A 17,815-nucleotide genomic window follows, 5' to 3' on the forward strand; every position below is an offset into this window, starting at 1 on the left:
TCTACATAAAAATTTTGCTACATCAAATTTTGTAGCACTTTACTACACGCTATTTAGGCCTACAATAAGCAGGGTTCCCACTACTATTGACTGTGTCTGTACACAAGAAGTATTGTGTCTTTATGATGTAGCTGTAGAGTCTAAACAACATGCATCATTCATTTCATAGCCATCCTCCTCCGACACTATATCCCTTTCACATTCACAACGACCCTTCCAATTCCACACTGAAGCTCCTAATCAGTTATCTGGGTTTTTATCTTACGCTCAAGACCAACTAATCTTCTGACATGCTGATAAACTACAATCTATTCCCACTTCCTTTCAGCTCCCTTTACCATTCATTCTTCTTCACATCTCATATGTTTCTAACAAATTACTACAAATGTAAGACGGAAAGTGTTTTGTAAACACATGATGTCACTGTTACAGTGTAAATGCATTGTAGTGGAGAACATTGCATTGACTAAAGACACTTGCATTCTGATTCTGACTCCAAGAAGAAGCAGTCATGCCTCCATCATTCTACCACCAAGGCTAAGCATCTAACAAACTACTACCCACTCACCATGCTCACAAACATAAAACCCACTAAAAGCAGTTCCTGATCATCAGGATCACTGTACACAGCGCACAGCTCAGTCTCCAAGGAAAAAGAGGAAATTGTAAGGCGCGACGCAGCTAGCTGCATCTGGCAATACAGAAAAATAAAGCAGTGGGACTGAGTGGCAATGCTATAATGGCAATGCAATAACGACTCAAAACCCGAAGACTAGTAGGAATGTATAGGCCTACATACATACATGTGTACGTACTCTACTAGTCTAGGGCCTTCCTCACTGGAGGAATATGAGGTCAAATGTGGTGTTTCCTGGCCATCGGTCTAGACGACGATGGATTCTACGGACACGTGGACATGGAAGATTTATATTGCAGAAAATCGTCCGACATTCTAATTTCTAGTTTAAGCAATACATTCTCCACATAGCCACACTATAGATATTACTACACGAACTACGTGCTCACACACACACACAGGGCAAGGCGTTGCTCGAGCTCTCCGCACTTCACTTTCTCTGAGGTAAAACATACAGAAAAGACACTGAAATGTGGCTCTCATGTACGAGTTCATTCCGTCGTGCTTGGCCGATCTAGAGCAAGTTTACAGGTGGAATGAGATAAAGTCGCACCAACCAAAGCAGAAAAGAGGGCTGTGGATTCATAACCCTTCTTACCTCTCAATAAATGCTCCAGTCGATGCTGCGCCGGGCTTGTTCGTACGGCGAGCTCTGCTAGCTCGGGGTACACACGGGTTAGTTGAGAGCTCCGATCCGCTCCCACGATGTCGGCCGCCGTACAACGCGTACCACTGAAGAGAAACAGGCGTAACTTCACTGCCAGCTGTAGCTGTGCAATGTGTGTATGTGCAGCGCAGGGACCGTGCAGTCTTGTACAATACGCTGGTATGGTGGATGTGAATCGAATATGTGTACTTCGTATAGCCTCGTTGCATTTGCATTGACAAAAACACGTAGACACACACACACACGGTTGGTCATGGGATCCTCGGAGAGCCAACAGTAATGCTGCCATCTACGTTGAAATGAAATGAAATGAAATGAAATGAAAATCATGAAATGAAATGAAATGAAATGAAACGTATGATTATTATAGATTCTATTTTATCCATCAAATCTTATACAACATTATAATGTGAACAAGACAGTGATCATACTACATGTTTCTCATTAGCCAAAGAGGTTGAAGAGCTGGAGTATTCAAACAGCTGTCAGTTTTCTATGGATGGACAATTTTATTTCAAAGGTGCATTTTGCTCCCGTGATTGGGGTTCGATGCCGCCGTCAAGCAATCTGAATATTCATTTTGAACGCTATAGGAATGTCTATGGCCGGCGTCACGTTTTTAAAAGTGGGGGATGTGGCAGTTTATATTTCGGTGCAACTTCCGGGTTTCATCAGCTAACAAGTAAAAAACAAACAAACAATCAAAGAAACAAAGAAACAAAAACAAAATAAAACAAAACAAAAGGTCTTAAAAAGGCCTTACCCACGCTCTAGAACACCTTGCAATTGGCAAAAAAGCTTAGCCGCATTTTTTTTTTTTCCGTTGCCACTCAGGGGGTGAAAAAAAGGGGACCAAAGTGATTACACCCTTTGTATTCCGCCAGCCCTTGGTCGGCTATGATTCGCTTGTTGATTCATTATAAATGAAATGAAATTTCACCTAATGAAAAAGCATATGCAACAAAGATAAATCCCGTCTAGATTAAGAAATATGTGCAAAAACGTAAATCTAAGCATTATGCTTTAAAGATATTTAAAGCTGTTCCCTCACTGGAAATCCAATTTTATTATTTTTCCGATCCCTTCCCACAAAAAACAGTGAAACTTGTATAATCTTCAAACACATCTTCACAGTTCTTTATAAATGTCAGATTAGTGTAAAGACATGTAAAGTCGAGTGATTTTTATTTCTATTTCATCAATCTTTGCACAATTTTTATTCGTGAATCCCCTTTATTGTACCGCTATGTAAAATAAAATAACTACCATCACTCATTATCTTCCTTATAGAGAGTGGCTCATGGCCGGGGCCACGTCTTCAAAAGTGGTGGGGTGGGGTGGGGGGGGGGGAGCACTTCAGACTTCTGGTGCCACTTCCGCACTTCCGGGTTTCATTACCTAACAAGGAAAAAAAAAAAGGTCTTCAGCGCAACTTCCTTGATGTTAAAAAAAAATATGAGGGGCCCAAAGTGGTGACACCTTATATGTATTCCTTTGTATGTGGTGCAAAAAAAAAAAGGGGGGGGCTCGCCCCCCCCCCCCCCCGGCCCTGTGGCTAGTAATAATTATTTGCAATGGCACATGATTCGATTGTCTTCCAATCTGTGAGGCAGCTCCAGTTTGGAACATAATTATATACTTCACACACAATTTTGAGTGGCGGCATCAAACATGGGATCAAAGGGAATAAGAGTGTTGTAACTCCATCTCTTGAACTTCTTTGATATAACCAAGGAGATTCAAACACAATACTTGAGTATTGTGACATACGTTTACTGATTATGTTTGGGGCTCCCTCGACGAAGATTTATTGGTTTGCGAAATGACAGAATGATTCAAATGCCATTTTCCTCAAAACCCGTTTAGCAACACCTAAGCGTCAAACTGATTATCGATATTGACAGTAAAGCAAGGTAACAAAATAATATGGATGTTGGTAGTTGGTTTATTGCTTTAGCTTGGTCCTTATGGCTAAGGGGAAAATGTGCATAGGAATAATATGTATTACATTTGGCCATATGAAATTGCGGTAACTTCTCCATTTCACATCTTCTGTAATGTCAAATGGGTAGGCTATAGTTCCCTTATAGTTTGATGCGAATTCCAGGAGGAGCAGAGAAATGGAGAGAGATGAGGAACTTCTTGAAAACAGTCTGAGATTCCCGATTCATTTTGGATTGGCCCTACATTTTCCAGCATGACCAATTTGACACTTTGCTTCAGAAGGAAGATAATGATTGACTTTGTGAGAGAGTTGACCACATTCTGCTTGCATGCAGTTTGCAGGGGCTGATTCAGGAATTCCGAAAGGGGGGGGGGGAGCAAAATGAAAAATGAAATAAAATAAAGAGGGCGCAGTCGTCCCTTTCATTTTTTTTTTTTATTTATTTCATTAAAAAAAATAAACGGGGGCGCGCGCCTGGATCCTCCACTGGTTTGATTTACTTGAAGAACCAACAATGTTTGAGAAGGATAATATGGGATCTTTAGGTAATTCAGTCAGTTAAAATTTGACAATATTTGAATATATAAAATGAAACAATACTGGATGAAAAGGGACTAGTTTCGTTTGAATAAGGAAAAGAAGCACTAAATTCCTTTTAAATACATTGTCTTCGAGCTGTAATTACCTTTCCCTCATGACAATACATCAATTGCACATTTTTTTTTTGATATAAAGTTTTGATTGGATATTTGTGAGCAACGTCTCCGTCTCTTATCATTAAGTAGTGTGATTGTGACCTATATCAATGTTTCTTGAAAATGTAATGAATTTTACACTTTTATTGCTTTCTTTCGTATCGTTCCCCTTTGACTTTCGTTTTTTATTATACATGTATTTTTTTTTTTTAATTCAACTTTGTCTCTGCCCGTCGCGCGCTATAGCTGCTGGTAGTTGCCCCTGCCTACTTTCAAAATACTCTTCATCATCACCAACCACCACGAAAATACACATTTCCGTTCATCAAACTCGCTAAAATTACAGGTACCTCGAATCAAGCACATACATGGGCCCAACACTTTGGAATAGCCTGTCAAAATCTCTTCGACAAGCATCTTCTATTGATGGTTTTAAAAAGAACCTCATGACCTATATACTTTTTAATTTAAATTTACAATATTCTTTACCTGTATGTATAATGTGTACGTATATTGTTTGTTTGTTTATCGTTCTTATTATCTTCTGTGATACTGTTGTAACGTGATACATTATGTACTCTGTTCTATAGCGCCATGAGTATCTTTTTAGGTAGAATGAGCGCTTTATAAGAGTCTCTCTATTATTATTATTATTATTATTATTATTATCATCATCATAATCTAGCTGTGCTATGCTCTGTGCTGTTTATGCATATCAGAGCGGGTTGATAGATAGAGTTGCGACACTGGGGTACAAAGGTCACGTAAAATAGTTCCCCCTGGTCGTCGATGTCGAGGAATTATTTCTACAGGGTTTTCACATAGGCGCGCAGTACCATACGGACCCAGCGGCAGTGTGAGATACATTGCTGCTTGCGACGGGAGTGTGACTTGTTGAGAAAAATGTCGTGTTTTTACGGCAATCATGTAAACTTAATGAAGTAGAGAAAGGAATACTTACTGTCAAGGTCAAGGAAACGGATGCAAACAACATGAAAGGGTGAAATATTTTCAGAGTTGTTTTAACGCTCCTGGCTGATGTTGATGGGCGCACGTCAAAGTGTAAGAACGGAGTTATCATGTAGTCCCACTCCTTTACAATTGATGTTGATTCAAAATCCCGGGCTGTGGGTCTTTACTGTTGTTATGACGACGAGGGGAAGCTATTTTGCACTCTCGCGCAAAACCCATGCGCGGAGCGCGTAACTCTACTTTGCGCTAGCCACGGAGCAAAATAACAATAAATGCATTGTTTGCGTCATAATAGGGTACGCGGTTTTCTAAAGTCTTATCGACATCATACGACCAGGGGGAACTATTTTTAGGGATTGACCAATCAGCGCGAACTTCCGGTGTCGCAACTCTATCTATCAACTCGCTCTGATGCATATTATATAGCTCCATCTACGGTCACACCACGTACAACCACTCGACGTCAAGATGGCGATGCAAGCAGCTCGACGACAAAATGTGAGTCTCCTAAACAATGCGAAAACTGCCTCAATTTACTTATTATCCTCATGAAATTTATTCATCATGATTGTCTCTACATCTTATATTTGCAAGTATGAATAATTTTACACCAGCAATTTAAAGAATGGCTGTCATTAATGAGATTTTTCTGCCAAGTCTAGAATGTAGTGACGCTGCATGTCACTGTCACTGCACTGTAACCGCAGCAGCAACCCCAATACGTACCGTGTAGCGCCCCGCGCCGGGGTTTATAACTGCACGTGCACTGGAGAACCTACACTTGTAACTTGTATGGTTGGACCTACTACTCATCGACCGCCTAATGTTTATTTGCTTGATAAGAATATTTAACTCTGAAATTCACGTAAACAACTTGACCTACGTGATTGAGAAAATCCAGCACTATCAAACGCCGTTGTTCCCTATTTGATTCAAAGTTTCAGTGCAAAAATATCACCGTCGAACTTGCGAGGCCTCGTTTCAGCTCCCCGCGGTAAAGCTCCTTATTGAGATCGACCGCTGTTTTTGCATTGACAATGCACGCAAACCGAGTTGTACGAAGCTTTTTAGAAACTTCCATAGACATTACATTACGATTCGGTGAAAATATTCATTCGAAATTTTGTCCTTGATTAAAACCATTAATGAACAGTGAATTTTCGTGTGTTCCCACACCATCCTCATCAGCGGTCAAAGCCAATCCATTTTTATGTGCTCTGCGCGCAGTGAAGTGTGTACTAAGCGCTCTGTGCGCCAATGCAGGGCTCGACACTAACGGTGGCCCGGGGCCACCAAGCCACCAAAAATGAAAGTCGGGCCACCAAATTTTAAAAAAGGGCAAATTTGGTGGCCCGCCTAGGGCCACCAAATTTTTTTGAAAATAAATATATGCCAATAAATATATGCCAATAAATATATGCCAATAAATATATGCCAATAAATATATGCCAATAAATTCGTAACTTTTTGCGCCAGAAATTAGCAGTCAAATTTGTTTAAAGGATGGATGAAAAGGACTGAATGAGTGCCTGAGAGTGAGTGTTGCGAGTTTGTTGAGGTTTGTTTATGAGTAGATATGTCCAACTTCCAGTTCTTACTATGATAAAACTTAAATATTTGGCTCATTAAAAAAAGGACTTTTAATGTTTTTTATTGTTTTTTTCCGGGCCACCAAATTTTTCTCTCGGGCCACCAAAACTTTGAAATTGAGGATTTTGGTGGCCCCATCGGGCCACCAAACAAAATAGTTAGTGTGGAGCCCTGGCCAATGTATACGCGGTCGGTTTCAAAAAGGGTGGTCGATATGTAGTAGGGCTACCATACAACATGTAGTGTGTGAGATGCGCGGCTTTAACTTTTATGTAAGGGTAGGGGCACTAGGGTCTACCTCTTGCCTTAACATAGGCACCCCCTCCCCCCATAGGTATACATGTGAATTTCACAGTCATGCGTCGTGTTCGCAATTTACTAAGTGGATGTGTAACTGAACCATGTTTAGTTTGCTTATGAGTTTGTTTTTCATGTCTTCATTCTTATTATTTTCATAGCGTATGGCGCTTGATCCCACGCATACTTTTTCGTTCTATGTAGATCTATACGCCAACAGCTATGTGGTACGCAGGGTGCCGATGTTAAGGTACCCTGCTGATATAATACGTGGTACTGTACGCTGTGAAAAAGACAGCTAAAATACCAGGCATGTATGTGGATGTACGCATGTAACACCATATTTTATTTTTTAATTTGAATTTTTAAATTTTTAAAATGTTAATTTTTTTTTAGCCCTGTGCTGTATTTTGAATGTCGGAGGAAAACTTGTTTAAAAAGTTTGGTTGGGGTTATCTGCAACAGCGACCCCAACACGTACAGTGCCCCACGCAGGGTTAGGTTGGGGTTATATGATTTTTATCCGTTGGTTGTCTCACTTTTCATAAAGTTCACAAAAGATCGTAACTGTTGATCTACACTACAGTGTCCAGTGACCAGGCTGGTGATGCTCAGTGTACATTTTATTTGGGAACCATTAACCAATGCCAATGCAATACAGAACGTTCACAGGAATCAAATCTGTCCTGTACTGCTTTCCGGGCAGTAATACTGCGGAATGCCACCAGGCTATCCCTGGTTGTAGGTAGTGCAGTGACCTGATATGGCCTGATATTGACTAGACTAGAAAGATAATAACAGCCGTTGAATTCTATTGAAGACTGTTAAATATCATTTCTAGACTTGGTGGCGAATGTATATTATGTGGACGGACCAAACTGCGGGGCAGCATCTCTGGTCGGGTTGTAGCCATGTATGATGATGATAGAGTGTGGGGAATAGGGAAGCTCGAGTCTGAGGAAGTCACATTAGACATCAACCCCTGCAGTAGAAAACTCAATGGGTCTGATTTATTGGACAGCATTGCTTGTATGCATGGAAGACTTGTGCAAGATATAGCATCAGTGTCATGTCATATACTTACTAGTATTTTGTGTATGACTCTCTCTCCCTCTCTCTCTGTCACTCCAGGTTCGGTTACCACCAGAAGTGAATCGCATTCTATATGTCAGGAATCTGCCGTATAAGATCACAGCTGAGGAGATGTATGATATCTTTGGGAAGTATGGTGCAATCAGACAAATCAGAGTGTGAGTATGGGCTCAAGCAGTGGCATAGATGGTGGAAGGTTTCAGTGATGCTCCGTAGTATGCTGGAACTAATCTTTTACAGAAAGTTCAGTATTGAAAACTTTTAGAAGCTGTAATGAAAATGGGCAATGTGTATTCGCATGAGTACATGCATGTTATGTGTCTAAGAGAATGGATAAAACAAGAGAATCAGCAGTACTGATGCAACAAATTCTAACAGAACACAAACTAGGTACCATTGCATTTAAAAATACAAAGAGAAATAAACCATTTCCACACAAATATTGCCGTAAGAATTGATGATCCATCAAACTATATCTGGACATATTTTGAGGAATTTGCCTCAAGCAGAACTAGGCAAGAAATGCAAGTTTCTAGAAGAAAGGAGAAGAAATGAAATTAATGGCAACTGACATTTTAAAACACGTATTTCGGAATTACAGTGTGTGTGCAAGCAGCATCACACTCAAGTTTAGAGGGCAACTCATGAATGGTGTCAACAGTATGCCTGGTCAGATGACCAGCACTTTACATTCAAGTGGCCATAACATATCCAGTAGAGTTTCATTTGAATATTCATAGATCCACTACAGTGTTTCAATACTGGCATATACAGTAGAGCAACCTCTGGTGTACATTCCTCAATGGAGACCTTAAGAAATTATTTGGATAACAGATTAGTGCAAAAAAAAAAAAAAAAAATAGCAGTATTTCAATACATATCGCACAAAGCACATTTTAACAGAATATAAATAGATTGAACAACTCGAATGCCAGCTAATCAGTTAAGGAGGTGTCGTATGTATGCACCTCCAGTAACCAAGTGAGCTCATTTGAGTGCAACAGTGCTGGTAAAGTATTCCTCATACAATTTACGAAGCTTGTGTGAAACGTTGATCACATCACATTTGATGAAGAGAAATTTTTCCCGACAAAATATGCAGAGAGGCTTTTGTGTATTTAACAGAAATAGAATCTGTGATTAAATATTGATTAAAAGAAAAAATAGCGGTATAAATTTTGTGTAGAAATTTTATAGAAAAATTCCTGATTCACGTGACCCAGAGAGTTACTTTGAGGTGCCTGTAAAATGCAACACAAGTCGATTTACTGGTAATGAAATGGTCATGATATGTCCTGACAGTGGTTCATGTGTAGCCGTGTGGCAAGCCAAATCTTAGGTGCTAGATTCACATGAGTGATAGTATACAAATGATGCACAGGATAGAGTGCATTAGTGTAGGCGTAGTGCACTCGAGGGTATTTACAATTGTGAAACATGCACGAGGCGAAGCCGAGTGCATGTTGCACTACATTGTAAATACCCGAGAGTGAGCTACGCCTACACTAACGCCACGAAATAATCCTGTGCATCATTTGTTTTATAAAATGGGTCGAAAATTCGAAAACTAACATCATTTTTCAGCGTTTTTCACGTACCTTTGTGGGTCAAGACGTCCGAAGATGTTCGTCCCAAACTTTTACGCACGTCGCACTCGCGGAAGTCCCGCACATACAGTATTTCCCGAATGGGGGGTTGGGTTTCCGGACACCCGCATGAAAACTTACTTATTTTACATAGAATATGCACCCTTTACCTTAAAGACTTGATATAGACTCCTCATATAGGCCTACTAGACAACATACTCTGAAAACGGCGTGAGAATTAACCTGCTAAATCGTTGGATTTGCTCTTCAAAGTGACTCCATGTACGCGTCCGGTCCCATAACGCTTGGTCTACTGTACTGTACAAAGTGTACGTATATGTATAGTATAGTACAGTATACGTACGTACGCCACATATGTTATGCACAAGGGAAGACAGGCCGGCCGGCCGGCAGCCCGAACTAGAAGTTGTTTACAGGATTGACAGCGCGTACGCGTATGCATGCAATTCATCAAAGGAGCCGCCGCGCGCACAGACGATCGGCAATCTACCATAGGATTACAGGCAGTGCAATAGTACTGAAGTAAAGGAAGGAGGTGTGTCTCATTTCAGAGCTTCCTATTGGCTACATTCTTGAACCCATTTTATAATTAGCACTGATACATACGGTACTGATGCCAGCCTTAGGCTAAAGAAGATCGGAAAATATTACACCCAACTAGTAACTGAAAATATCAAAAACTTGGTTAGATGCCACAAAGTAAGTGGCAATGCCTTAACCATTTGTGTGTTGTTTCGCCCTGAGGCGAGTTCCGTCCTTATCAAGGGGAGTGCTAACCTTCTCTCCTTTCATACAACACATCCATTGATGCCATGCCAGCATGTTTATATATACTGAAAATTGAAAATATGTTTAGTACATGGTTAGTAGAACGCTTTTATGTACTACACTATCTTGCAGCTCTCTACAATGTCCATCTAGATAAATATCAGAGAGCTAACCATTAGACAAGAGTTTTACAAAAAGTTCCATCATGATTGCTTCGTTCGTATTGAAGCTAGAGCCAGAAATGTACTTTGGAAGGAAAATATGTAAATGATATGCAAATGAGATTGTATTATTAGAATATATGTGTGCTACCACCCTTTCACATGGTTTTCTGCTACCAAGCAAAGCTTAACCAAAGTGAACTTTTATTATGACAATGTATATTCCCTTTGAGAAATTATTATTGAACTTTTATGATGACCCACACATTGGGTCCAATGTCAAGGGTCAGTGACCTCAAACAATGGGAATTAGGCACAGTTCAATGTACTATGCATTGTACTGTATGTGCATGACTTGCCATTGAAATCAGTCTATACTGTCGGTTGAGTCACTTATAATTTCTTAAGACACTCCTACTCCTTCAGGGCACTGCCTCCAATATGAAACAGTTTTCTCAGGGTCATGGATTTATGTAGCTAGAGAATTAATTAAAATAATTGTATTCATGTTTGTTATTGTGTATTTGTGCATATGCATGCTGATACTTCTGCAGTCTTCAACTGAATGAACGGCATAATTTCTGACTGAGATTTCGTTTGTGTTTTTGAAATTTTCACCAAAATTTTCTTCAAAATTCAAGTACAGAATTTACATTTTTGTGTGGAGAACTGTTGTCATGTACATGAAAGCTTATAAAAGGTTTTCCTGACATAGCAACAAGTGAGGTATTTATAGTAGAAGCCAAGAGTGGAATAAGTTCACCCTATGATGAAGCAATTGTAGGAGTGCTAGACATACAGGAAGCAAGAAGCAGAATGTTTGGCTTGGTCTATTCCAGACAAGATGAATCAATAATGTACCAGCTCTTGAATGAAATGTTGTTATTCAACAGAAATCACATTTGTTAATGACATTCATTTATTTGCTGTGCATATTCGACAGAGGGATAAATCCAGACACAAAGGGTACAGCCTATGTGGTCTATGAAGACATCTTTGATGCCAAGAACGCCTGTGACCATTTATCTGGCTTCAACGTATGTGGAAGGTACCTCGTGGTTCTCTACTACCAGTCAAACAGAGTAAGGAACTCCTCTCTCTTCTTTGTCTTTAAATTTTATTACAATTGATCTAAATTCTAATTTTTATGCCTCCGCCACGAAGTGGTGCCGGAGGCATTATGTTTTCGGGTTGTCCGTCCGTCCGTCCGTCCGTCCTTCCGTCCGTAATGAATTTTGTGGACAGCGTAACTAAAAAACCTTCTGAGGTATCCTAATGAAAATTGGCATGTATGTGTATTAGGGGGTGAAGTTGTGCCTATCAACTTTTGGGTGCACATGCTCAAGGTCAAAGGACAAAAGGTCAAGGTCAAATACGTAAAATTTCACTATTTCCACCATATCTATGCAATGCCTGAAGAGATTTTCTTGAAACTTAGTGTATACATGTATTACCCAATAAGGATTCTTTTTGTGAAAGTTTGGGGTCATGATGTCAAAGGTCAAAGGTCAAAAGGTCAAGTAAAAATATTAAAACTTAACTTTTTTCTCTGTATCTTGGAAATTGTTCAAGGTATCTTCATGGAACATAGTATATATACATGTACTGACTGGCAGTGAATATCTAGAGAATTTAGGGTTCATGGGTCAAAGGTCAGGGGTCAAAGGTCAAGGGCAACACTTCACCATTTTACTATTTCCCTCATATTTATGCAATGCCAGCAGGATTATCTTTTTTTTTACACTTGGTGTATGCATGTATAACCTAATAGAGATTCTCTGGAAGCTTTCTTTTTTTTTTGCCTCAAAGGTCAAAAGGTCAAAGATCAAGGGAAAGTGCTGAACTAACTTTTTCCTCCATATCTCAGAAGTGGCTCAAGCTATCTTGAAACTTACTATGTATTTATGCATTTTGTGCCTGACAGTGATTATCCTATGAATTTTAGGGTCAAAGGCCAGATGAAAATGGTAACAATGAACTTTTCATTATAGAAATCGCACTTTTTCTCCATACCTTGAAAATTACTCAATGCATAAACTTATGAATGGGTCAAAGTCAAGTTAAAGTCCTTAAATCCCCAAGTACATGCTCTCCTATTCATCCAATTAAACCTAGGTCAAGGAAGGTGAACATTCAACACATTTGTGACAAATTTGTCATTTTAATATTTTGAAAATTACTCAATGCATAAACTTATGAATGGGTCAAAGTCAAGTTAAAGTCCTTAAATCCCCAAGTACATGCTCTCCTATTCATCCAATTAAACCTAGGTCAAGGAAGGTGAACATTCAACACATTTGTGACAAATTTGTCATTTTGATATATTGCCAATTTTGTAAAAATGTAATCACACATTGTCTACATGTACTATAGACCTATTAGGAGAATCGTGCATTATGGCGGAGGCATACCAGTCGCCTTAGCGACATTTCTAGTTTATGTTGTTGTTGAAATTTATTGGAATGAATTCAGACTAGGATGTACATTTTGTTTGTACTAATTGCTTTCATCTTTTTTTTTTCTTTTAATTTCCATAACTTTGTTTTAACCCAGTATCAGAGACGCTGGTTGCATTGAGAATCATGCAGCTATTTTTTTTTTTTCAAAGTGAAACTTTGTTATAAAAATTTCTCACAGTGCTAGATTTATGGAAAAAAGAACAAAAGAAACCCAATTCTCCAATCTTGCTTTGAAGTATTGACATTTGCTGTTTCTTCCCTTCTTCTCCTGACCACTCACAGGCATTCAAGAAGATGGACGAGGCAAAGAAACAGGCAGAGCTGGACAAAATGAAAGCCAAATATGGATTGAGTACACCGGAACTGAAATAACCATGGCCTTCTTTTGTCTTCTCTCCGAATGGAAGGCATTGGACACTTTCTTTTCAGACGGACATTGTCATTGTGATCAATTCTAGTGCCATGATGAAGAGTTTGATATGGACAGTGGATTCATGATGTTGGGAAAATGTGCTGGATGCAAGGATAAGAGGCATGTGAGTGCAAAGGAAAGAAGCATCTACATTGCACTGTCTCTCTAGTTCCTAATACGATTCTCTGGATTAGGTTGGACTATCAGAATTCCTGCAACAATGACGGTCCATCTGCATCTGTAATAAGTTTTCTTTTGTCTGGAGAAGAAAAGTTAGTTGACTAAAATTCAAGCTTTACTTATTTGACTGCTGTTATCAAGGACCATTCCAACCATGCTTACTAGACGATACTGTGCATGAACCTTCAACATCTTTACATTAGTACTTTGAGCGAAAGGCTTCTTGATTTAATTTTTTTTTTTAATAATGATTATATAGTTATTTGTTTTTATCATAATGTATCCATGATTTATTCCCTGGACTTCCATATCTTTTTTTTTCTTCTTTAAAAAAAAAATCCAAAACAAAATAAATAAAAAGTGAGTTGTCTGCTACCATTAAAATCCATGAAGAAACGAGTGCTACTCACTTCTCATAGCGTCCATAATGTAAGATCATTTTATCTATCACATGACACTCATGTGTGTCCTCATTTTCTCTACTCTGAGGGTAGACATATCGGGGATTGCACTATGCATTCACCCTATTTTGTACATTTTGTGGCAAAAAGAAGTGCATACTCATAGTCCATATGCCACTCAATGACATCAATCGTAAGTGGCCCTAAGTCATCAGTACTGCAGCTATGAAATACAGAGTACTTCTAGCCTGTGGGTCATATGCACAAAGGTGAGCTTTATTAACCCATTGACCCATACTCGGGCAGATGTCTATGAAAAATGCGCCGTGTTGTAGCAAAATCAGCCCGTCCTCAACGGGTTAAGGGAGAGGGAAATAGAGGCAAGGAGAGGAAATAATTTGTCAGAAGGAAAGTTGAATTGTCTTAGTAATCCAACAAGCACTGATCATGTTCAACTCCCAGCTGTACATATATATGTTTGTAATAAATGTGTAAATATATTTCATATGACTATCCCTAACTGATTTGTCTTGTGTACCATGGTAAGTGTGTGTGGTTTTATCATTTGTTCTACACATGGAAAGGAAATGCTACTCCACTTTCAATTAGACTTTCATAAATACTGTAAAATCCAACAAACAGAATGGTACACGAGTTGTTTAGATAGGACTTAATCGAGTTTCAGAAGTTTGTATTTTCATGAGACATTAGAAGTGGTTGCCTAATTACACATGCAAATTAGATATGTCATTGCCACAAGTCTTCAATTTACCTGCACACATAGCTTTACCAGACGTTCCGTTTTGCAATTGAAGGAAAATTAGATATATATTCAGCTCATCAAATTATTGTGGGAGCTGTGAGAATGTAGCTTTGCTGATTTTTAAAGAGTAATGACATGTTATTGATACATGATTCAGTTTTTTAAAATGTACAAACTGACAGAAGTATTGTGAAGCTTTGTATAATTTGCATGTGTATTTGTGACCAATACCACTGTTTCATGAAAATGTATAAAAAGTTTATTTTTTGTTTTTCTTTCACATTAAGTGTAGTATTAAAACTGGTTTGTTCTGTCCCTTTATTCTCAATTAATTATGAAAGTCAATCCAGACAATGAGAATGGCATTTCACATCAGGGCCCTGTTTTATGAAGAGTTATAACTGATTATAAAGTTGATTTCTATGGTAAGTCTATGGTACCTGTGTGGTAAGGACATTTATAATCGATTGTACATGTATCTTTTGATAAAACGGGGCCCCGGTCACTATCTGACCATCTATCCAATCACTTGGGTTTCAGACTGAAGGTTAAATGATGGGACTTTCCTTGGGATCATGTACATGTTCTGTTGACATCCAATCTGAAGCCCATGCACCCTGGCACTTTGGGTGATATAAATGATATGTTGTGGAATATACACATACCTTATTCGCCCGCTATAAGGCCGTACTATTTTCAACAAAAATAAAGCAGTGAAGTCGGGGTGAGGCCTATATGCCAGTACAAGCACATTGTCTCTCCAGCTCGAGAGAATCATCTGCCTATTAACCAACACACATAATCATGTACACATGTATTAGACTATGCAAAGTGCCAATGAACAATGCAAATCAATCAATCTCACAGACAATACTATGTTCTGCAATCAAATGAAAATATGTAGAAATAACTAGAGTTTCTTGTCAAAAATATAGTAAAAAAGTAATGAAATTTTGATCAGAACAAAATCTCTCTGATTTTTTAAATATTTTTCATCACCAAAGTTGGGGTGCGGCTTATCCGGCATTGCGGCCTTATCGCCGGCGAATACGGTATACTCCATATTGTTGCATGGTCAGTGGTGTATTTATAACAAGATTTGTGATAGGTCAAATTGGTACCACATGACATTCATTGATTTTGTTATAGTTCATGCTTGTGAACTATACTTCTTGACTTTAGCATGGGGAATCCCACTAGCCTGGACAAATCAATGCTACGCAATACGTCTTTTTTTTTTACACAATAACAAATGGTACATGCTCTTTCATCCACTATTCTAGCCCATACACACTCCAAATGCATAATAGACCTTGTGCAATTCTATTACCTGTAAGATGAAATCCACTCCAAAATGTAAATTTCCCAAGAGAGAGAGAAAGAAAAAATCCCTGTAGAACAGTGCAAAAATGATCAAAATTGGATAAGAAATGAGGAAGTTATGACATTCTGAAACTTCAAAATTTTTTTTTTTTGAAACGCTTCTTGACCAGTTGTTACGAATATTCAAATCAAAAAGTTGATGTTATGCTCTCATGTTTCTTATTCATTTCATATACAGATGTGACAAAAATCTCATATTTCAGCTGTATAAATATAAAACTTGCCTTAAAACCACCCAGAATAAGAAAGAATTATATTTTCACTGATTTTGGTACATTGTAGTATGGGACTGCTTTTACCAGTATTAGCTAAAAATGACAATTTTTCTGAATTTCATATATAATATATATGAAAAATTGTGAGGGCATGACTTTATCAACTTGCCATTTGAATATTCATAAGGACTGGTCAAGAAATGTTTTCAAAAAAATTGTGAAATTTCAAATGTTGTATCTTCTTTATTTCTTGTCTGATTTTTGTCATTTTTGGAACATTCTGGAGGGATTTTTTTTCTCTTTCTTCGGGAGTTTATTTTTGGGGTAAAATTTAAAATAGGCTAATTATGCATCTGTTGTGCAAATGGTCTACAATTGTGCACTCAAGATCAATTACTATTTATACATTATACATCATGTGCCTCATTAAAGCCTAACTACTCAATACTGGTGTAGGACTCTTGGATCAGCAATTATAAACTAGCCAAACACAACAACCTTGCTAGAGATCATGTATCGGGCGAGGCATTTACATGTGTACACACCTTGTACAATACAGACACAGATATGTGTGCAGAATTTGTAGATAATATTACCCATACTGTCTGTCATTTAAGAAGGAAATTCAGACTTACAGGCCAGAAGAACTGGGTAAGCTTTCACAAGTCCACATAACACTGGCGTGGACTCGATGCAACGTGGTTGTTTATGTATGCATGTCTCTTACATTTTTTGTACAAGAAACTGCTAATTCATAGTCAATAATAAGAAAACAACAACTAAAGCAAGACGAGTGCTATAAGTAGTGGAGGTTTCCACTGTGCGTAGTCTTGCCGCATCAGACGTTTAAAGCGAAACAGCAAAGACAATGGCTGCATCCTCCGCCTAGATAGGCTAGGTGCTCAAAGGTGGGAGACATGAAGTACATGTATGGATACCAACAGAGAGCTTGTAACTCTTCTCGACAAGAGGATATAAAATCATCCTTGATTTGGGGTTTATTGCTGCCTATTGAGATGCATGCTGCACACAAGTATCTGAAAAATATGCAAAATCTTCAAACTTTTTATAACTTACAAAGTAACAACAAAATTGTCTGATTGTAACGACACTTTTGTCCCGTTAGTTTGATTTCTCTCACTTCCCTACAGCTACCCTGCACATGAAGCACAATTCACTTGTCACTCTCAGTACATTGTACAAAGCTTTTCAGACACACAATTAACACACAGTACAAAGTCAGAGTGGGATTGTCAGCTTGACGTTTGTATTATTGAACTAACCTCTGATTTCACATGGCTCACTTTTTCACAGCATATTGCAATAACAGCACACCTTGACTAAAAGCTTTTTTCTCAATTACTTGTGGGATGCCATATTACCAAACATGTAATTAGGTGTTGTGCTATATGCTTTACAATGTTCTGACATTTTTACATGTGGTGTGAGTCGTTCATGGTACACATCAGACAAATCTGTCCATCATTTTGATACATTTGCCATAAAAGCCATGTTGCTTGTGAAGGAAGACGCAGGAAAGCAAATTTTTGAAAATGTCTAAATATTCCTAC

At 38.5% G+C, this 17,815-nt stretch overlaps 1 protein-coding gene and 1 non-coding gene across 2 annotated transcripts; one reads left to right on the top strand and one right to left on the bottom strand.

The window, feature by feature from the left end:
- The first annotated feature begins 5,343 nt into the window (after positions 1-5,343).
- Positions 5,344-14,388, top strand: LOC140239481 (splicing factor 3B subunit 6-like). The gene is made up of 4 exons (XM_072319314.1): positions 5,344-5,414; positions 7,935-8,053; positions 11,375-11,513; positions 13,173-14,388. Exons 1-4 carry the CDS (start codon positions 5,385-5,387, stop codon positions 13,260-13,262), a joined length of 378 nt encoding a protein of 125 aa, XP_072175415.1. The 5' UTR covers positions 5,344-5,384; the 3' UTR covers positions 13,263-14,388.
- Positions 10,176-10,301, bottom strand: LOC140240328 (U6atac minor spliceosomal RNA). Its single transcript, XR_011902027.1, has one exon. It is a non-coding gene; the product is annotated as a U6atac minor spliceosomal RNA (small nuclear RNA).
- Positions 14,389-17,815: the final 3,427 nt, after the last annotated feature.

This window comes from Diadema setosum, chromosome 16 (genome assembly GCF_964275005.1).
Source record: "Diadema setosum chromosome 16, eeDiaSeto1, whole genome shotgun sequence".
Classification (NCBI taxonomy): Eukaryota; Metazoa; Echinodermata; class Echinoidea; order Diadematoida; family Diadematidae; genus Diadema; species Diadema setosum.